This window comes from Mauremys mutica, chromosome 1 (assembly GCF_020497125.1).
Source record: "Mauremys mutica isolate MM-2020 ecotype Southern chromosome 1, ASM2049712v1, whole genome shotgun sequence".
NCBI classification, from domain to species: domain Eukaryota; kingdom Metazoa; phylum Chordata; order Testudines; family Geoemydidae; genus Mauremys; species Mauremys mutica.
The window spans coordinates 238,588,734-238,612,073 of record NC_059072.1 but is presented as its reverse complement, the minus strand read 5'-3'; the positions used below and the strand labels follow the sequence as shown (position 1 = coordinate 238,612,073).

Below are 23,340 nucleotides of genomic sequence, written 5' to 3'. Positions count from 1 at the left end.
TCTTAATGCTTTGGGGGGGTCAATTAACCTCTCACATGATTTCCAGGAACATTTTACTGATATACCTAGACATATAACATAAATAACTCTGAAGCACTCTCCTAACTAATCAGTTCCTGTAGGCTCCTCTTGCATAAATTCCAGTCTAGGAGAACATGTACACTTGGATGCCTGGATCTCTTAAAGACCAAGTGTTTTCTTTTGATACATTTCCCTCCTCCCCCGGCATTTTACATTTTTTAGTGGGGGTAACTTTTAATGTTAAAAATTATAGTGCATTGACAGACTGATCCAAAGGGCAATAAATCATTGATTTTGGATCAGGCCCTTAGAGTACCTTTTAGCAAAGGACTTAAAAGTCATTTTTATTTCAGAGTACCAGACAGTGGAAGTTTTTCTCATATCCATGTGCAGCCTTAAAAAACACTAAAATACCCTAGTGGTCCAAACTATTAACATGGATAAAAGTGTTATATAGTGTTTTGGATCATTACTGTACAATACTATTGTATTTGTTTTAATATGGAAGTTACTATATGTGTCCCTTTTTACAGCTATATGGCAGATCAAATATTTAACTAACTTACCTGTGGAGACTTTTGTCCAAGTAACAAAGGGCTTGGGTTCTCCTACTACATCACACGGGATAACAGCATCTGTTTCAGCAAGGATGGATAAGCTCTGAGGACCTTTCGTGGTAATTTTAGGTCTTTCACCATGTGCCCTGAAGTTAGTTGAAGGTTGAATTACACTAGAATTATTTGGCATAATTCCTCCCAGTTTAGGCACAGATGGGACTTTTTGATTATTATAAAGGACACTTCTGAAGGACTGAATGTTAGAGGATATTTGAGGTCTGATGCTTTGAGAGATGAATGATGGAAGAGTGCTCTTCAAAGTAGTTGTGGCTGGCGGTGTGATACTTGAGTTGTGGAACAATGGAGCTACTGAAACAGCTGTGGCCTTTAGAACAGTGCCTTGCATTGTAATCCCAGCAGATGAGACTTGGATGGCTTTCTTGTCATTTGTATTTACTGGGGGAAGTGGACTAGGCATCATTGGTTTAGGATTCACTCCTAAGTGTGAAAATGTTCTGGTTCTATTAAAGACAAAGGAGATTCCAGGGTTGGGATAATATGGGATTCCTTGACTCGGTAGTCTCCCAGCTGTGCCTCTGTTATCAGGAATATAGTTATTGCCAAAAACTCTGGAGTGAACATTGTATCTGTTTTGTCCCTGATTGCCAAATCTACCTGGAGCAAGTGGGATAGGTCTGTATAATGGAGTGGCTGTCGTTGTAGTGATTGGCTCTGTTTGAGGAGCATAGGTTTTTCTGTCCTGTGTTGTGTGTGCAGCATATGCTGTTATCTCTGGTTTGTTCGTATAGTGGAGGGGCTGGTGAGTTATAAAATGATGAAACGATCCTTGTATTATGAGATATGGTGGCCTCTTTGTCCCTCTCACTGGAATATGCTTTGGAGTTGCTACAGCTGGTTGCTGGGTAAAGATCGGTACAATTCCAGCTGACTGATGGGGAAAATTTGGATTTAACAATAAACTATTGTTAGATCTAATGAGACCAAATGTCTCTTTAAATTGCTCTTGTTTGTGTTGTGCTTTAATTCTGTTTTGGTTTGAATAAGATGTGGAAAATACATTTTGTCTTGTGCTGTGTGTGATTGTTGTATAATCAGTTTCAACTCCTTTGGTCTCTGGAAATCTTACTTGATTGAATGTGGTATTTTGCTTGGTAGAAGAATGAACAGACAAATCTAAAGTGCTTGAAACTGATGGGGGAGGAGCACCAGATTTTGTAAATGGAACAAAGTCAATGGTTGCAACTGGAGATTCAGGTTTTTCAGTTGTGTATATAGCAATTTGATCATGATCAAATGCATGAGAGTTGGTTTCCTTCTTGTCCCAGGAAGATGATACTGTTTTTGTCCAAGTTTGTACAGGAACAATAACTGGTTTCTTGGTTTCTATTCGTGTGAAAGGTTGAGATCTTGTTGTGCTGAAGGGAAAGGATACAGTCACAATTTCTGTTGGTTGAGGTGGTGTGGTTACTGTAGCTGCTTTTAAAGATTTTGAAGGCTTCTGAAGTTCATCTGAAATTGACAGGTCCTTAAAACTTTCCACTGTGCCAACAGGAGCACTTGAATGCAGCACAGTGGGAGGTATTGGCTGAAATACTCCTGAGCTGATTCCATTCTCTCCGACTTTTGATCCAAGAGGAATGGAATCTTTTCGAAATTCTGGAGTTACTGAATAACCAGGGCTAAGCAGGCTATTAATGTACTCAGTGGAGACTGAACTGCTTGTTTTTTGTGCCTTACCATCTGTAACTTCATAACTTGTTTTAATGACATTTTCTTCAGACACATTAACTAGTGTATGGTACATTGAGGTTGTCTTCTGATCTGGTTCTTGGGACAAATGTAACTCTGTAACAGAGGCTGTGTTAAGTCCACCATATGATGAAGCAGTTGTGATAGCTGTAGTCACAGGAAGTACCTGGGTTTCACCAGCATTAGAAAGTGTTGAATGTTTTGTTTCAGGTAGAGAAGCAGTAGGCCTAAGTGAAAAACCTGCCTCTGTGTCTCTGACTTTGGTCAACCGCTCTAATACATTTGCCTCTGTAACCAATGAAGAAATCATCTCTAAATGATTATGTTTCTTAATTTGTATTTTAGCATTAGTTGTATGATCACCCTCAACAGCAGATCCAGGAGAACTTCTAGTTGCACCTTCTATTTTAGGTGTTTTTTGAATAACAGGCATCTCCTCTGTGGTAAAAGCAGGAGAAGGAATAGGTTTTGGTCTTTGTCGAACTCTGTTTGGTCTTAATCTTCTTCTCCCATAAGGTCTTCTTCTGGGATGCTGGGTAAGCAGTGTATTAGAGGTAGTAGTCTTTCTAGAGGGAGTTGTAACATCGGCCATAGTGGTCAGGTTGCCAAATGAAACAGCAGTTGTTATTGACTCTGTTTTTTTAAGAGGAGCAATGGTACTTGCCAGAGTGAATGTGGAGTCTGATTTTGAAACAGGCATATCTTCATGTGCAGCTCCTTCAGAGCTCCCATAGCTGCTGCTAGACACTCTTACCTGAGTCTCTATATCCTTGTTGGTCTGTGGCTCCTCATTAAATGATGTGAAAACTTGAAAGATTGTGCTTAAGTCAATGTCCGTAATTTTAGTCTGATCTGTAGGTACCTCCCTGTGCTGATGCTTTACGACATTGCTCTCTCTAGTAACAAAATCCTTAAATGGAGAAGCAGAAGAAGAAATAGTAGTAGTGGCTATTAAATCTATATAGCTGATCTTATCACCCTGAGAAGGTGAGGAATTTATGGAATCTGCATCTACTTCATTGTGCTGTACATCTGTCTCCAAGGTAGTAGGGAGATTTACAACCGTCTGAGGTTCTGCAAGGACAGTAGCATGCCCTGGTAGCTCAGCAGAAGCAGAAGATTCCTCTGTGGTATACAGTGTTGTTGTAACTGCATTTTCCACTGTGTGAAAACTGCTTTGAATATTGAGCAAGGTGGTTGTTTGTTCATCTAGGGGCTCTTCAGTGACCGTGTTAATGCTTTCTTCTGCTACTGGTGAATAATCAGTCTTTACATCAGCATGCTGCTGATGATATGAGTGATGTGAGTGTAAAGTTGAAGAGATTGGAGTAAGGTACGTAGACCACACAAAGGATGGTTCTACAGTGTATATACTTCCAGGTGTTCCTAAAGACTGGCGTTCTATGGAGGGCTCAGTTTCTGTGCTCATTAATGTGAGTTGAGCAGAAGTTGTTTGATCTGGGCTAAAATCTTGTGCTATAATGGTGGGGGAAACAGTGACTGAGAAGATCTTGTCCTCACCCAAGTGTGATACATCTGCAGAAGACTCTTCCCCATTGGCTGCAGTCTCTAGAGAAGGCTTCTCGGGGGGACTGGCCATAGGAAACGGAGCTGTAGTGGCTTTTTGCATGAGTGACGGCAATGTAGTCATTAAAGAAGGGACTGCTGCTGCTGTTGTTTTAGGAAGATTTTTCCCACGGACCTTTGCCAAAATGTCAGCCCAGTGTTGTGGATTAATCTGTTTGTTTGACATATTTATTCTTCTTCGAGATTCAAATACCCGACGGCCTTCAGCAACATTGCTGTCTTGGGTTCTATCTATACCTTTCCATAACTTCATTTTTCTCCTGCCTTTCTTATTTTTTTTAACCTGAACCTCAGGCATGAGGTCATTCTTTTGTTTAATGGATGCTTCACGGTCCTTCAGATGGTTCTTTTTGTGCTGGGATTCAGCTGGGACTTCTGCTCCTGATCCCCCTTCATCTTCTATCACCTCCCCTCTTCTTTTTCCGGAGGTTTTCAAACCTGGACGCTTCCTCATTCTTATCCTTTTGGATGATCTGTCAGATACCATCTTATTTACTGATACCCTAACAGCAAACTGATCTGATCCCTGCTGATTGACAGCCACACACCTGTAATACCCGCTGTCACTGACATGACTCTTTGGAATTAACAATGTGCCGTTGTGAGACACGTACCCTTTGGATGAGTTTGACAAATCATTAAGCACATGGCTGCTTGGAAGGATCCAGCTCAGCTGTGCATCTGGTATGGCAATTGCACTGCAGGGCAAAACTATTGGGTCCCCAACGTTTTTTTCAACCCTCATTACATCAGAGTCAGTGGGCTGAATGACTGGAGGCTGCACTAAAACTCTGTAGGCCATTCTGTCTGCATCATCTCTCACCTGGGCAACACAGTGGTACAAACCAGAATCAGTGTTACCCACTGTTTTGATCATTAACTGGCCGCTGCTGAGGATGGAAAACCTACTGTCTTTCTGATTAAATGGAGCTATCAGCTTACTCCCATCTGGCAACACCCACTGGATGACAGGACTCTCCGATGCTCTCACATTGCATCTCAGCTGACAGTCTGAGCCTTCAATAACACTCTGGGCTGTCTTTGAGTTCTGAGGTTGCTCTATCATCACCCAGCTTCGTCTGTGCTGCCTTATGTCTTTCATCTGAATTGTTTGAGAAAACTGGGTAAAAAAAGACAGCACCACTTTTTTCCCTGTGCTCTGGTGTCTATTTAATTGGATGTTTATCAGCGGTTGCATAACCCAGGCAGGTTCTGCAAGTATTTGAGCTTTGACACCCGTGTAATAAAGGGCATCATCATCTGAATCTTGCCGGTACTCATAACTTATTTTAGACTCTTTGCTGAGCATGAGTTCCCTTTGTAATTTAACAGGCACTTCGCTGTAATAAGCTATAAGTTTCCATAATTTTTCATAGTTTTCTCGTTTCATTGGGCATTCAAAATCAAGTGAAACTGTAGCATTGATATCAATTTCCTGAGGATTGATTTGGTTCCATTGAATTTTGGCAGAGTCTGTTGGTTTCTTGATTTCACAGTTTAAGTTCACTATGTTCCCATGCTCATCAGTCATATTGAGAGTAATGTTCCATGGAGATAGCTGAAATGCCTCCATAGGAAGTTTATAATTGTCCCTATCTTCCTCCTCATCAATGCTGTTGTTCTGTTTCAGTTGGGATTGTATAATAGGTTTCTTACAGGAAAGATCTTTCAAGTTTTGAATATCTTGTTTCTGCAGTTGTTTTGGGCTGGTACACTTAGGGCAGAGTTGACCTCCTTCATAAGCTTTATCCTTCTTGCACTTTAATACACCTGGAAGGAAAAAAAAAAGATACATTCTAGAGACCAACATAGAATTCTAGCATTTTTTAGAGAGCTAAATGAATGTTGTAAGAACACACATATCTTCAGCCAAATTTTCCAAAGTGGCCACTGATTTTGGATGCCTTAGTTTCTAGATTTTGGACTTGATGCAACAAAGGGCCTGATTTTTAAAGTTGCTGAGCAACCATGGCTCTCATTGATTTTAATGGGAAGTTTGAATGCTCTAAGCCTCTGAAAATCAGACCCCCATCTCTCAAGTTTGGCACCCAGTTATCGAGGAATCTAAGGCCACTTTTTAAAATGTTATCTATATAGCACAAATTAATTTTTCATGTCAGTGTTTGTGCTGTGGCCACAAAATGAACATGCACACCTTTTCACTCAAACAAATGAGTATTTGCTTAAGCAGAGCAGATAAGCTGTGCCTAAGTACTTATTTACTTAAGTCTATTGAATACAACAATTTGAAAAACAAGATTTTGGAAAGTTGGGAATTTCATGTCTCCAATATTATGCAGCATGTTAACTATGAAATTAGATTATTTTCTCTTGTAAATTGATGACAAAAATGGGAGCATACAAATGGATATGGTGAACATCTGTAGAACGCTTACACTAAGCTTTCAACATTATGATTTATGTGACTGTTATGTGACTGTTACAAACAGTCAAGGCCAAGCTGTGGAAAATATTGAACATAGTTGAATGGTTACTTGGTTATTACATATTTACAGAAAATTTATTAGGTTCACAAATGGCATATTTAAAACAAGTTTTAAATGTTTTTTGCAAGTCATGCAAAGGTCTTCAGTCACAAACTTTTAAAAAAATATTTGTAGAGTTTACTTGAGAAATGTAGCACACATTCTTCATTCATCAAATGTTCCAGCAGATTATTTATAATTAGGCTTAAATAGAATCATCAGGGATGCAGAGTAAAATGGTATACATAATTATTGAGGGAAAACAACACTTTTTTTTAATTTATGCTGTTCCCCATGCTGTGAGGGCTTGGGGTTTGTGTTCTACATAAACATTTTATGCTTATTCCTCAATAATAATACTGTATTTATGCAAACCTTTCTACTCTATCTGCCATAATTCCTTTGCTCTGACTGGTTTGTGTACAGTCTTCACAATTTACATGAAGAAAAAGGGGAAAAAATACCAAACAGAAAAGAAAATAGGGCTGCTGAAGTTATGAAAGGGAAATCCTATTGTTTGCCAGGATCCTTCCCTCCATACAGGCTAGCAAGACCCTTCTCCTCAGCCATATACTTGTATTCACATTATTTTGGTTAGTAGAATCCCAGCTGCTTCATCCAAATTCCATTTGGAAAACAAAATATATCGCAATTATTCTGGGTACAAGAGCCATGCAGACTTCTAGTGAGGGAGCAGGGGTGGATGAATGAAACGGGTGAAATGAGGAAGGAAAATAAAGGATGACAATAGGCTGAAGGAAGGAAGGGGAAAGAGTTTTAAAACTTTTTTTTATTTAAACAATGGATTGTTTGTCAGTTTGACAGCCCTTTTATGTAAAGCTCTCCCCCACTCCCCATTCAAATTAAACTAGACTATTAATTATGATATTTTAAAAAACAAATAAAGCCCCTTCAGCATCAAAGTTTATTCAGCCCAGAATTAGTTGTTGCCCCACAAAAAGGAAGCAACCTCAAATCTCAAATGACCACTTTAACAATATTTATGCCCATACGCTGGCATGTACAGAACTTCTAATGAAGTCAGTGAAGGATTTGTATAAAAATAACTGAACATAAAAGTTATATCTATTTGACAATCACAAGAATAACTTTCTTACTACATCCAAAAGTAATTCCCAGCACTAGAATGCTGATTTAGAAAACAAAGCTAATCGAATAAAAACTGTGGCAAACTATTACTGTGTAAGAAAAGAGTGCTTAACACAGTGGTTGAGCCTAAATTAGTGCATGTGCTAATATCTATCAGGTGAAATGGGACAATTTAAAATAATTTGACACATCTACTGATGTGTGTTAAGGACAAGTAATCAGACTATTAGAAGGCAAACTATCTAAATACAAAGCTAAAGATAAAATCATTTTAGTCCTGTTAGATATCCCTCCCTCACAAGTCCAAAATAATAAAGTTCTACAACACAAAGATCTGTAACAATGTGACCCTCAACAAAGTGCTACAAGCCACACACTGTATGAGGAAATCTAAGCCACCAGAATCTGCTGTGATTGATTACATCTGCTCAACCTGCTCCCAAGGGCTATAAATCTTTTGAGTCACCTCAATGAAAGCAGCCCTCACACCTTGTCACTAACCCTGCCCAAACCTCTTCTGTTGCATCAACTTTCCTAAGAAAAACAGTCCCTTCTTGATGCCCAGTCAGCTACAGCAACTCTTATAGTCTCCTATGAGTCCTCTACCTGTTCTTTTTCATGTTGGTATAACCCCAGTCCCACACTTATGTGAGTCCCTGACCTAGCTGACCCTTCCCACTGCTGCAGCCTTCTTGATCCTCCTCATAAGACTTCCAACTTCTGGGCTTCTTTTCTTCTTCCCTGAGATGAGGTTTGCCTGGGTGTGACTGTCCTCCCAATCCATTCTCGGAAATGGCCTTTAATTTCCTCTATGTTAACTGCAGCTGAATTCGTTGCAACAAAGCCAGCTCCTTGGCTCCTGCACCATGGATAGATCTTGTTTCTCTATTAATAGTGTGCTCTACCACCTTTTAATTCCAGTTACAATTTTTAGAAATCATGCTTTTTAACTCAGTTGTGACCATGATTCCCTCATGCATAAACACAGATTTTTTGCCTGAGATTCATAATTACTTCTCCTTCACATTACTTTTTGGAATGTTTCTTGTTTGCGAGATAGTGGAAAAAATAGAGCAGTCCTCAGGAAGTCACAATATATAAGCAGTACAGCCAAGAGAATAACCAATGGTTTCATGTGCCCAGCAGAAGAAGAGCATATTACTGGAATGTTGTCACTATAATGAATAGAATAATCATTGATCTTTTCTCACCTCCAGACTTCTTATCCCATTCCAGGAGCCATTTCAAGCTGCAGTCACAGGACCAGGGATTCCCATGAAGGTAAAGATTCTCCAGGAGTGGCATTCCTTGAAACATCCCTGCAGGCAGTGTCCTAATGATATTTTCAGACAGATAGAGGTGTTTTACTGTTGACAGTCTGAAATAATCCAGGAATGTAAATGTTGAAAATGTGTTGGGATGAAGCTGCTGGAGTAAGTTTCCTTCCAAATGGAGCAATCTCAGAGAAGTTAACCCATTAAAAGCATTTGGGTGGATGAATTCAATTCTGTTGTGGTCCATGTGCAATCTCATTAAGCTTGAAAGTCCTTGGAAAGTTTGGCCTGTTAGAACATTCAGCTTGTTGTAGCTAATTTTGAATACCTAAAAAAGAAATACCTAATAGTGAAACAGAGAGCAGAGTAACAGAATAACATCAGCCATTAATGGACATTATTAATCATGATATTATTGTAATTCAAAAGTTTTCAATATATTTGGAACAAAAATGGATAACCTATTGGACAATAAATGAAGCATTAAAGGAACCTACTTATTTCAGTCTTTTATCATTGTATAACTTGTAATTTATTATATTTAGAAACACCTTAGTATTACCTGTAAAGACATGAGATCTTTTAAAGCCCCATTGGGTATATTTTGGATGTCATTTCCATGAATCATGAGCAATTCCAGTTTTGTAAGTCCTGAAAATGAGTTTTCAGATATGGACTGTATGCTATTAAACCTGGGGGAAAAAACACAACATATTCAGTTATATTTCAGGCATGACAGACTCATGGATTGCTAAGGCTAAATTAATAGAACCTGACTTTCTAGGAAACATTGGATGCATCCTAAAATATGCAGTTAAAGGACCAAATGTTTCAGTAAACATTTTTATAAGGCCAAGTATACTTAGCCCATATTTACATTATGTTTTGTTAAACTCAGTTTGTGCTAGTTTAGCCATAATTTAAAGTAAAAGCAAACGGGAGTTTAAATTCTAAGAGATGTCAGTATATTTTTCCATGGAATTCTCATTATGGGAATGGTATACGTTAATGGCATGTTGCCAGCCTATGATAGCATGGAGACTGGCAAACTACTGCAGTATTGCCAATAGCAGGATTGCCAACAAAGCCACTAACACTAAACAAATGAAGCTTTGTGAAGCGGACTATTTGAAAACAGACATTTGCCAAGCAGTTCCTGAATCAAAAAACCACAGTTACTAGCTCAACTGCTTGCCCTACTGTTACCACATGTTACTGGATATTTAACTACTGACATAAAATCCAGATACTCATCTTCCAGTTGCAAAATTTTTTGAGCTTTCTTTTGAGAAGTAAGGGAGACGGAATTTGCTATTTGAAAACAACTCATTTCAGCTTTTTGAATGACACATCAGGTTCCATTTGCCAACTTGGGTGCTTTAAATTAGGATACTCAGTTCTGCATTTGGGCACACAAATGCAGGAATATCCAGTGCTGACCTGAGCACCAGGAAATCTAAATTAGGCACCCAAGTTTTAAAATTGGATTTTTCATTCTTTATATTGCTGTAATACATTATTTTTCAGGAAAAGCAGAATATCAGGAGCATGGAGGAGATACATTTAGATACTGAGATGTATGGTCTTGATGAATTTGCTAAAGATTTCAGGCTTTTTTAAAAGACATTTTTAGTCCTTTTATAGGTGGCAAATTAATTATCTGTTTTGTACCTTCTATTTCTTGAGTTCAAAATCATCCATTTCCATTTGGAAAATGTTTTCTTCCTAAATCTATTGTTTTAATGATACTTATGAAGAAAATTTTCCAGTCTGAAAACACATGCAACAGCAAACATGCATAAACTTTACTCCCTAGCACAAACACTATTTGCACTAATGAAAAGCTAACTTTAAAGTATAGCAAAGACCAGTGTAATGCTACCATCATTAAATAAGTCACTTTTATAAGAAAAACTTATCTGCTGGGTTAACGTTTTCAGAAATGACTAAATGGATTATAATGTTCCATTTTTCAACGATGACTTAGGGCTCAACTTTTAAAGGTGTTTAGGTGCCTAAAGATGCAGATAGGTGTCCATGTGGGATTTTGAAAAGCACCTAAAGAAATTGAGTTGCCTAACTGCCACTGAAATCAATGTCCAGATTAAAAATATGACTCAAGTACCTAAAACACTTTTGAAAATGGATCTTGGGCCTCATAAGTCACATAAGTGCTTTTGAAAAATGTATTCTTGATCTATAGGGCCAAATTTTCAGCCAGGAGTGCCTGAGTTTTGCCCACAAAAAGTGCGTGCACAAATAGCTAGTAATGCAAGAGAAACACATTCTGTGGGCATGAAACAAATAACTGCTTACACAAATGTATATTTGTTTACCCAAGTACCCTTTTGCACATATACTTAACTATTTTGTGCTTGTACATACGGACTCTGCATGTACAATTCACTGTTTTAATGGGTGCACTGTCTGCAAGCTCAATTTCGAGGACAATGATGAAAAATTTAGCTCGGTGTGCCTTTAACAGTTTTTAATAGAAAATGCCATTACAATGAGCAGATGGATCATATTATTATTAAACATTTGTCTAGCACCAGGGTTTTACATAGAAGTTTATAGAAATAAAAAGATATGATCCCTGCTCTGGAGAACTTAAAATTGGACAAACATGCTGAGAAGTAAGGAGAAGGAAAGGGATGAGAATTGAAAAAATACAGAGATTGGGACCATATGTTGTGCATGCATTTTGAAAGTCCAGACAATTGCATTTGAGAATAAGGCCTGGTCTAAACTATAGATTAGTTTAACTAAAAATGTACCTTCCACTGATGTAACTCACCTACTATACTAACTGAATAACTTCACCTCCTCAAGAGGCGTAGCGGTTGGGTTGATGTAGTTAGGTTGACACAGTGTCAGTGTAGACACTGTGTTGTTTACATTGACTGCAGCTGCCTTTCAGAAGCCATCCCACAATACCTCACACTGACAGTTAAAGCGGAAGGTCATTCTGGGCATAGGAAAAAGGCAGAAAGGCATGAGTGAAAAAAGGAAAAGTATCAAAGTGAGAAGAGTTGACAGATCACAGATCACATTGTGGGGACTAGGTAGAGACAAAGGTGAGATATAGGTTGAGTCAGACTCATGTGGCACCTTGAAAATAAGGATTAGATGTTCAGAGTTGATGCAGAAGTGTGTGTGAGAGAGTGAGTGACTGAGTGAAAGAGGCGGTGGAGGGAAGCAGTAGAAATAGGGATGATGTAGTCAGAGTGGTGGGAAAAATGTTTATTTGCAGGATATTGGGCAGTTTGAAGAGGGAGAAATAAACAGGAAGGCTGGAGAGAAGGAAGTTACTATAGATTATGGATGATATAAGGAGTTTAGGCTAGGAAGTTCATTAAGGGGTCCCCAGCAACATTTCAACCTTCAGTGTCTCTGTGACTGTAACTGCAGAAATTCTACCAAATCCTCCTTGCCTTTACTGCGAGCAAGGAAACTTGCCATTAGTGACATTGAAAACTCCCAAGAAAATAAATGTTTTATGTCTATACAACTAGACTTGATTTATATTATTCTTGCTGAGTGCAGTGAAACTGAGTAAGATTATGAGATAATTTTCGCTCCGTAGCTAGTGTGAGAGGTAAAGAACATCTCTACATAGGAATATGGCTCTACAGTTCCACTACTTCTAAAGTACAGAATAATAGTAAAAATAAGAAAGACAAGAAAGAAAAAATTAGGAGTGAAATTAGATGGGAATAGTAGAGGAGAGACAGAGAGAATGGCAGGGCTGGACACAGACCAGACAGAAGAGGAGAAAGACAGACACGGAAAGAGAGGAAGTACATATTTACCTTAAATATACATATAGTCATTCTCAACTTGGAATAAGCAACAAAGAGTCCTGTGGCACCTTAAAGACTAACAGATGTATTGGAGCATAAGCTTTCGTGGGTGAATGCCCATTTTGTCAGACGTCTGACGAAGTGGGCATTCACCCACAAAAGCTCATGCTCCAATATGTCTGTTAGTCTTTAAGGTGCCACAGGAGTCTTTGTTGCTTTTTACAGATCCAGACTAACATGGCTACCCCTTTGATACTCAACTTGGAATGAGTATCTAGGAGTCTAAATCAAATATATTAAAGGGAGGTGGAAAATACTGTAATTGAGAGGTGAAATATATGTGGCTGACCTTTTTCTATTCTAACTGAATACATGCCATCAGATGGAAAGAACAGCAAGCAGAAACTAAAATAAATATTCTGTTTGGAGGGAGACAGGCACACCAGTATAAATGGAGTTACTGGGTCCAATTCTCCAATCCCTTATGTAATTTTTACACCATTGTAATTCAGAGTTACAATGTCATAAACCCAACATAACAGGTGCAGAATCAGGATCATAATTCATTTTTTAAAAAATATTTAGTCAGATTCATGGGTGTCAAACTGACAATGCCAAACCATAGTAAACCCCTCTAAATCATCAGGTTCAGTCGGGTTTATGATTACTTTGCTTCACCAGAGCAGCACAAAACAATCAAACCCTGAAGGTGAATGTGGCCCATTGTATGAGCTCCTATACATGGTGGAAAGACATACTTAAAGAATCCTGTTTGCAGGGAATAATTCAGCCCCCAGAAAAATTAGAACCCTTTAGCTGATTTGTGTACCTCTTTCAATTAACATGATTCTCTGGTACTCTTTGACTAATTTGGGCTGCTTCAGTACTGCAAACAGTCATAACTTTGACTTAAATGTCTCCCAGAGGATTTTCTTTATGCATAGAAACCCTCGGGTGGTAGAGGGCAGCTGTAGGGTAGCTCTGAAAGGCTAGGAAATAAGAAGTTGTTATCCATTGACTGGATATGGCTACCAGAGCTATGGTATAGCCACAACCATTATCAAATATCTGCCGCCTTGATAGTCACTTGGTCAAGATGCGGGTGAAAATTGGTATAACTCCATTGTCTACAACAGAGTTACACAAAATTATATTAGCTGAGCATCTGGTTAATAATGTTTAGCACTTTACATCATTCATTTAAATCAGTCTCTCTAGCCTCATATAATTTTTGTTGCTCTTCTCTGAATAAGTTTTAGTTTTCTGATGTACTCAGAAATGTACACAGTACTCCAAGCATTGTCTCACCTGTGCCATATAGAAAAAGGTGAGGGCCTGACTGATCCATGCTATGACACTTTTCTGCATGTAGTCAAAAAGCACATTGGCTGTTCTTGCCATCATGTTGTACAGTATCCTTATATCCAATGTGCTACTCACTTTGATTCTTAGATCTCATTTACACTACTGTATTCCAGTTATTAACCTCACAATTACTATTTGTTCCCCTGTTTCTAACCTACATAGGGGAAATCCAACTCCCATTAAGACTAGAACTGGTAAAAAAAAATTGATGGAACAGTTTTCCATTGGAAAATGCCACTTTGTTGAAATCTAAAGGTTTTGTGGGAACACAATGAAATTTTTTATGAAAAATTTCTAAACTATGTTTCTGAATCAAAATATTTTGGAATTTCTGTCCCCTGAAGTATTTCAAGATTTTGACTTTTAATCCCAATCTAGGATGAAAAATTTTGAAATGTCAGAATTTCTGGCAGCATGGAAATTCTGTTTTCTGACCCGCTCAGCTGAGACTGAAAAAATCTTTCCACTGACTTCAGTTGATCTGGATCAAGTTCAAGGCCTCTGTGTCAATTTTCTGTCCTCACTAGTATCTGCAGCCAATAACAATTTTATAGTATCTGAAAATATAATTAACGTATAGTTTAGCCCTTCTTCCAGGTCAGATTAACAGAAATGCAACGTAAAAGAGAAGCCAAGCACTGACGCTTGGAACCCTAGATATATTTATAGTTACGTTAAGCCTTACAGTTACTTTACCTTTAGCAACAAATATTTGCTGCAGAAGAAACATATCAGAGACAGTTTCATTCTTTGAGTCATAAAATATACACAAATTCTGAAAACCTCCTCCTACTTTTACTGCGTTAGAGCAAAGCAAGAGAAAAGAATGTGAATTGAAAGAATACAGCTGTAGTTTCAAATACTGTCTGTGCCATGACTTAAAGTAATCAGCTATTTTTAAGATAAAATTCTGCCATGCACTACAGTGATGTCTAATTGTTACTTTAGGTGTCTGAGGGAATGAAGGGGAAAGGGGAGGAAATGCAGCAGCGAAATACTTGATCCTATAGGTAAAACGTCTAATGAAACAAATGAGAATAGTGCCTGTACAATGACTGCAGGATATGGATGCAAGAAATGAAGGAACTAATCTTACTCCTGCTAACTTCACTGAGAGGAGGGGATGGGGCTCTAAAAGAAAGAGACTAGGTAGACCAACCTCAGTTCTCAATTCTGGAGAACTGATTTACACTCCATTCAGTCCCCCCTTAGTCACAGCTATAAATCGCAGAATAGACTATAGGGTCTTGTTTTAATTACTATTTGTTAAGGGCCAATGATGCGCTCATGGCTATACAAGTAAAAGCGTGGGCTAGGGGGAAGGAGAGGAAAGATGTATTACATCTTAAAGACTGAAACAGAGATAAGATAAAAGAACTGGGAAACCAAGAAATAGTGCTGGCTTGTGTGTCTTAAAAATACATGGTGTGAAATCCTGACCCCATTGAAGTCAAAGGGAGTTTTGCCATTAATTTAAATAGGGACAGGATTTTACCCATGCATCCTACCTCTCTCTCGTCTCATCTAAAAATCAAGAGGTTTTTAAATGAGGTGAGGGTGTAGGCCTGGAGCTTTGGGATTAGACCACAAATGTTGGGCTTGTCTACATAGGCATTTTAAACCAGATCAAATCAAATTAATTCGTTTTGAATGCACCTATCAGTGCACACTAACCCTGCATTTATTGGGAACTCTGGAGTCCTTCTACAAAGTGGTTGACTTTGAATGTAATTAGTTCTGTCTTTTGTTTGTGTTCACACAATTGCTGTGCACCACTTTTTGCATGTTGCCAACAGCTATTCCACAGTGCTTTGTAGGCAGGGGCGGCTCCAGGCCCCAGCATGCCAAGTGCGTGCTTGGGGCAGCAAGCCACTGGGGGCGCTCTGCCAGTCGCCGTGAGGGCGGCAGGCAGGCTGCCTTCGGCGGCTTGCCTGCGGAGGGTCCGCTGGTCTCATGGCTTCAGCGGACCGAAGCCGCGGGACCAGCGGACCCTCTGCAGGCAAGCCGCCGAAGGCAGCCTGCCTGCTGTGCTTGGGGCGGCAAAATGCCTAGAGCCGCCCCTGTTTGTAGGTCCATCATTACTGTTCTTTTCATTTACTTGTGTGCTCTCCCAACCCTGGTGTCAAGTTTCCAGGATGATCCTTCCCTTCTTTCCTTTAAAAGGTGGCACAGAGCCAGATTTTGCCCATTTGCTCGTGGATCCCATCTGATACAACCACAATAGCACACCAGAAGCCCCACAACATGCATTGCACAGCTACCTGGAGCCATGTTGAGCCGCTGGATCTCATCACCATCTGGGGAGAAGATTTGGTTTGGGAAGCTCTTGTGGCCACAGGAATAAGGACCCTTTTTTGGACATTGCAAAGCAGATCTCTGTGAGGGATCATGGCCAGTGCCAGATAAAGAACAAGCAACTCAGGAGAAACTACACTGAAACAAGGGATAAAAGGAGGCATCTGGCAGGAGACATGTAACCTGTGAATTTTTTTGATGAACTGGACAAGATTCTACACAATGATATAATGATAGTACAACCCATCCCAGAACTATTTGAGCCTGCTTCCTGCACTCCCTACCCTCTCAGTCTAGGATGACTGGCTCAGCCCATCAGGGGATGAACAGCAGAGGAGCTGCCCTCTGTGTGGCAGGATCTTTGGGGGATTCAGGAACCTGAGGATGGCCAGCTGGAAAGCCAGCATAAGTCCTGCCCTGCTAGAGGGGACTCTGATTCCTGCCCTGTATCAGCTGATCCTGAGTCCCCACCAGAAACCCAGGCTCGGACCAAAGAGTCAGATCTCCCATAGGGAATTGCAGAATGTAAGTACCTATCTTTACAATTTATTATTGATTATTGGTGGTGAATGTGAGCTAGGAGTCCCCCCCACCATCCTCCTCCCACCCCCTCCTTTTGCTGCTTCAAAACAGTGCCCGCCAGCATGGCACAGTCACAAACAGTTCCCCATCTCCCACCTGCCCCTACCCCACAGCAGATTTGAATACCGAAAGCATTCATTTGTGCAAAAATTCAACTGTTTATTGAGACAGGGCTTACAAGAAAAGAAATGTGGTTAGTTTTCATAGTTTACATGAAGTATGAGGGTACGCTGTGGACCTGGTCAAAGCACAAACAATACTGCTCCTTGCTGAGGTACAAATTCCTCATACCCTGCTGCTTTCTAGCTGGCAATCATTGCAGGACCTTATTTAATTTTCTCTACACTTTCCCCTCTCTGCAGGGGAGCTGTAGCAGAACTTAAGACTGAGAAATTGTTCCATTTTGTTTAGCACATTATAAGAAATAGCCACACACCCATGCCCCCTGATAGAGCTTGCAAGTCCCTTCCACTCTTGCAGAGCTTCTGGGGGGACAATCCTGGTGAATAACTTCACAGCAGATCTTGCTGGTGTATCATTTGCCTTTCTTAGTAAGACCATTCTCAGTCTCCTAGTGGCCTGCCTCAGCATACTCAGTGACAAATGGGACAGCCTCAAGGGGATGTAGAGGGGATTACTCCCCAGCACCCCCCCATGCATGCCTCTTTTTACAATATCTTTGATGCCACAGAAGCACTCCAGTGCACCAACAAAACTGCAAAAACAAACCTGTAACATAGCTCTAACCACTCAACCTGACCCCTACCAGCAGATGAATGCAGATACACTAGACTGAAATCCAAATGCACCCAGCAATCTACCTTCTCTGAGGTTCCCCAAAAAGTGGAGGTAAAGTCACATATACATACTAAAAAAAAAATCATAACTTGTCTGGAATATGAACAAACCACTGTTATTTTCTTCCTGCTCCCATAGCCACAGTACCTGCAACAGCCAGACCACCAAGGGCCAGCCCTTTACTGCTGACAGACTGGCCAGCCTGAAGGGAGGAGAAGGGACGGAAGGAAGACTCTGAATGAGACGTTTGCAGATCACACGGCAGAGTGAAAGGAAAACTAGGCTGGCTGAGAGGTGGAGGCTGTACAGGAGGACCCAGTGGAAGAAATAAATGCAGCTTTCCTAGGAGATCATGGCAATAGCCAAGGACAGTGTCACAGTTGCCAGGGAAAGAGTGGGTGTGGCCAAAGACAGCATCACCATGGTAAAGAAAAGCATGGAAAAAGACAGAGAGATGCACAGGCATTTCATGGACGCTGTCCTGAGCCAGAATGCCCTCCTGCAAAACATGGTCGTGCTAGGCCTGCAATCCCATAATTTGGGACTCTGCCCCTGGACAATGCTGGTTATGGGGACCAGCGGCAACTCCTAATCTCTGCATCCCAGCAGCAGTACTCCCAGCGGCTCCCATAAACCTCTTAGATTCAGCCTTTGGGCACCAAGCACACTTCACCCGAACTCAAGCTCTTTTGAGCCCTGAGAATTTTGAGCTGTGGCATTCAACCCAGAACCCCTGAGGACAAGAAGAGCCAGAAAAAAAGCTTATACATGTGTCTAACTTTATGGCCTTCCTGCCCTCCACAAAACTGTACTACTTTGAGTTTTGTTTATACTGCTGCAGTAATTAAAGGTTTGCATATAGCTGGTTATTTATAAAGATTGGTTAAATGTTTTTCCAAATACAAAGATATTATTATTCCATTGTTTTCATTAAAACTTAACTATTTTATTGTTATTTCATAATAAAACTGCTTACAATAAATCCAAGAGTCATGATTGCATTTAATACAGAAAATCCATTAAACAAAGCTGAAATAGTTCATAGCATTTTACAATAGCACAATGGAATGTGGAACTTCAACCACCCACACACAATCCCCCACTCAGCATCCCCACACCCTCCATGGGCTAACATGTTCAGGCAGGAGGCTCAATATATGAACAATAGACATCCCTAGCAGCGTGCCCCCGGCATGTTTGTGGAACTCTGTGGAACTCCTTGAGGTCTGCTCAAACCTCCGAGCAAGTTTCCCACCTCAGCCTCCCACCCTTCAGTAAAGCTTCCTCTCTTGCTCTCATAAATATTGTGCAAAATACAACATGCTGTTAGAATGGCTGGAGCATTTTTTCCTGCTGTTTCCAACCTATTCCGTAAACAGTCCTATCTGTCTTTCAAACGGCCAGATGCACACTCAACTACCATTCTGCAGCTACTCAGGTGATAGTTACAAATGTTCCTTCCTTCTGTCCAAGTGACCTGTGAATTGCACCAGTAGCCAGGGCACTAGCGAATAAGCCCAGAATAACCTGACAAACCTCCACCCCATTAATGGTCACCGTGCTTCTGGGGACAAACAGTCCTTTCTCCATAGTTTAAGTAGTACTGAGTTCTGAAAGACCTTACCATCATGGACCCTGCCAGACCACTCTGCAATTTTGTCTATAAACCTGCCACAGTGGTCCACCAGTCCTTGGAGCACTATGAAGAAATACCCCTTTCTGTTTATACCTTCTGTGCCCGGGGGCATGGGGAATGATAGGCATATGGGTTCCATCAATTGCCCCAATACACTTTGGGAACTTCATGCATGCAAAGCCATCAATAATTTCCTAGGTGTTACCCAGTTTCATGACCTAATTAGACAGCACCTTATCAAAGCCATACGAGACCTTTAGGAGAATGGCCCCAACAGATGATCGTCCTATGCCAAGTTGGATGGCTACAGACCAAGAACCTTCTAGGGTGGTCAGCTTCCAGATGGCAATAGTGACCCATTTGTCCACAGGTCTGAGGCTTCACATGTTGATATGCTGTTGCTGAATCTCTGAAGGTAGTTCTCCACAGATCTCAAAAAAGGTAGCTCTCCCCATCTTGAAGTTCTCTGACCATTGCTGATCATACTAGCTCTGTAGAACGCTCCTCTCCCACCAATCCACGCTGGTTTCCTGAGCCCAGAGACAGCACTGAATGATGTGTAGGTGATCCAGGACCAGGCCTCTTGTTCCAAGAGCTTGGCATCTTCCTGTTCTTCCTCCTCCCTCCTGATGCCAGAGAAGCTGCTGCTACTGCTATCGAATACTGTCCTGGTCCCGCAGCTCATTGGTGCAACAGGCAAAGTCGAATGCCAAATTTTTCCAGCTCTGAGAGCTTTAATACAGCCCAAGCAGCCTGCACATATTCACATGTCACCATAGCAGCACAGAGCATTGTTGGGGCCATATGGCCAACAGGAATTCGAAAATGGTGCAAACCAGCCCAGAAAGGAAGCATGGGGTTGAGACAGTGGAAACTTGATTGAAAAAAACCCAAAAAAACTGAACCTATCTGACGTCTCAGAATTCACAGCAAAGATAATCCCAGAATGCACCCGGCTCAGCAGCAAAGCGAAGGACCATGGGATATCCTTGGAGAATGCTACAGCCTCAGTTGGCAGCAAACTGCAATGTGTTCATTTGATGTGAAATGAAAATGGAGCAGGCATTGTGTGCGCATGCTATTGGTGAGACTTGTGTACTGTGAGTTACCTGACCCGCATCAAAAAGCTTTAGATTAAACTCCTGTGTAGACACAACATTAGCGTTTTCATCCTAGTTCCCATCTATGCACAACAAAAAGCCTGAACACCATTATCACTGAAAAACAGTAGTCCAGATAATCAGCTGGTCTAATTCAGCACAGCTATGTTAATTTCTGATGGTCAGCTGAGGATCTGGCCCAATAATCATAATTAATAACTAGAGCTGTCCAAATAACAGATTTTGCAGTTCACTGGCAATTCTTAAAATTGAAAAAAAAATAGTTTCAAGTTTAATTCAATGTTTTGTTTCAACAAAGTCATTTTAATTTTGTCCATTTAAAAAAGTTTTTATTGGATTTTTAAAAAATAAACGTAAAGGACTTTTTCAATGAAAAGTCATTTCAAACTGAAAAATCAAAACATTTTGTTCTGAAAATACCAAAATTAAATGTTTTGATTGTTTCACATTTTTTTCTGACCGAAATAAATTGGCAAAATTGACAGAAATTCACAAAATGAATCGGTATAGCTGAATCTGCATTTTTCACTGAAAATGTTTTAGCCGAAAACTTTTACCTAATTCTAAAAACAACAGCAATACACTCAGCATCATGATTTGAAAGATATGAATAAGACAGTCCAAAGCTTAGTAGAACAAAATTACTGTAAATAAGGACTAAGACAGAACTGTATATAAAAGCTTGAGTAATGCTTGTCTTTACTATGTCTGGCTCATGAAAACTAAGTTCATTCACAAAATAAAGGGTAAACCAACCAAATAATAGAGAATCTCTCTCCTCCCTGTGGTAAAACCTGCAAGAGGGGCCTAAACCTGAACTCCTACCAAACCATTCTGACTGGGAGGTAAGACTTCCCCCCACATAGTGCAGATTGGCCGTTTGTCTAGGGAAAGAAAGCTGGGAGTATGGCCATGGAGATGTCCAATCCTTTATTCCTTTTCCATATTAGGAGGAGAACCCCAAAGATTGATGGTGCCCTCCATGAGCAGATCTTTAGGGCCAGATCTACACATAGTTATTATAGGTAGAACTGGTACAGATGTCTGTAGTAAGGTTGCTTAAAAATTTCCATCTAAAATGCTGTTCACATGCTTATAATTTTGCCAGATTTTAATTGTTTGGGCTCAAAATTTCCATGTCAGGTGTTTGCCTCAGACTGAATTATTATGTAAATTTTCAGTGGAAAAAAAATTCAATGCAATCATATAATTAAAGACTGTATCATAATGCATATGCAGAAAGTGGGAAATTACTTTTCATAGGCAACCTTAACTCTGGCACTTCCTAAATTTTGAGTGCTTGACTTTTCAACCTTATTATTCTTGTAGCATAGATTTTTGGATATAATTTTATTTAATAATGACTCCTGTGAACATTCAATAATTTTTGCATTTTCCAACCAAAGATTCACCAACAGTTTTAGGGCCAAATGGAGCAGTGCACACATGGCAGGATAGAATTCGACCTCTCTTCATTTCAGCTTGTTTGGCTACAGCTTTGAGACAACAATTCAGATGACTCCCTGGGGTACCATATCTGTTTAATGTAATTAAGATTTATTTCCCATTTACTTGTGCACACAATTTATTTTCTAAATGGGGCCCATTACAAATTATAGTAATAGCAGATGGTCTGACATAATCACAGACCAGATCTGGGCCAACACTATAGCCTTTTGCACCACTGGAGCAATGAAAAGGAGTAATAAAGCTGTCCTAACTAGGCATCCCCCCTGTACTGTGGGAGTTATACATTATTCTGTGAGCAGTCCCATTGATTTCAGAATGGGCAGTAGAAAGACTAAAAAAGCTATGAAACTATAATAGGATGCAGTATGAAAATAGGTCCTCTTCTAAAATGAATATTATTTGATGTACAGAATTAGTCTAAGATGAGAAGAGATCCTTTCTTTCAACTTCAGTAGGGCAATTGTATCAACATCCAGACTATCACTCATAAATTATAGACTTTTTTGGGTTTCTAGTATTGTTCTAAAGTTATTTTGCAAAAGATTTTACTACCAGTGCGGTTATCAATTTCCTATTAGGTGCAATATTTCTCTAATATATGTCTTATTCCAGATATTCCTAATAAAATATAATCTCAGGTAAAATATTTATTTGTATAGACTTTAAAACATTGAATTTGTCTTACCAATGTTCATAAAATGCTATTCAAATGTATGTATAACATTTAAAAGTAATTCCCATCACAATAATTTTTGTTTGAAAAAAATGGGAACCGATCTTGGAAAATTAGGCTTGACCAAAACATCCTTATTACCAATGACTCTGATGTCATTTTGAACTCAAGGAGTTATCAATAATCATCCACAATTGCAATTCTGCTCAGCAAGGATACATAATGCTTTCACCTTGCAGCATGTGTGCTGAGCTATATAGGATTATACACAGAAAATGTAAAACTCTTCAGTAAAATTGCAATACAAACCCCAAATTGATTCTTTCCACATGTTTAGAGATTCTTGCTGGCACTGCTGCCAAGGATCGAAATGTGCAGTGAACTTCAGTGGGAACGTAACAGGCACATGGGCGTGGACATGCAAAAGCGATTTGTGGAAGCCCCAGAGACACAATCAGCACCACGGATAGTGCCCCAAAATTTGCCCTCTTTTGCATCTTGTCAGTTGTCTTCATTTCGCTGTACCTGTTTTATTTGTAAAAGAAAATGTTTTTATCTTCATAAACACACTTGTAGAGCATGATCACTTAAATGATGGCTTCTGTAGGAGCTACTTTTCTTAAGGCTTCCTGACTGAGCTATACAATAGAGAAAATGTAAATAAAGAAAACTTTGTACAAATCTATTTCTATGCAATCTGATAGGCAATTTAGGCAAAGCCTGTGAAATATGGTGTGAAAAGAGCTTTTCTTTCAAGCTATTTGCTATTTCAAAGTCAACTTTTCCCCTCAT

General features: G+C 39.8%; 1 protein-coding gene across 1 annotated transcript in view; it reads right to left on the bottom strand.

Annotated features, from left to right (window-relative positions):
• The window catches only part of MXRA5 (matrix remodeling associated 5), a 30,407-nt gene extending 7,344 nt beyond the window's left edge, over positions 1-23,063 (bottom strand). Inside the window, exons 1-4 of the mRNA XM_045014058.1 lie at positions 22,858-23,063; positions 9,368-9,497; positions 8,743-9,133; positions 588-5,705 (exon numbers count right to left, since the gene is read on the bottom strand). Of these exons, the coding sequence (XP_044869993.1) occupies positions 588-5,705; positions 8,743-9,133; positions 9,368-9,497; positions 22,858-23,063 (5,845 nt within the window). The remainder of the gene's footprint in view (positions 1-587; positions 5,706-8,742; positions 9,134-9,367; positions 9,498-22,857) is intronic.
• Between the last annotated feature and the right edge of the window lie 277 nt (positions 23,064-23,340).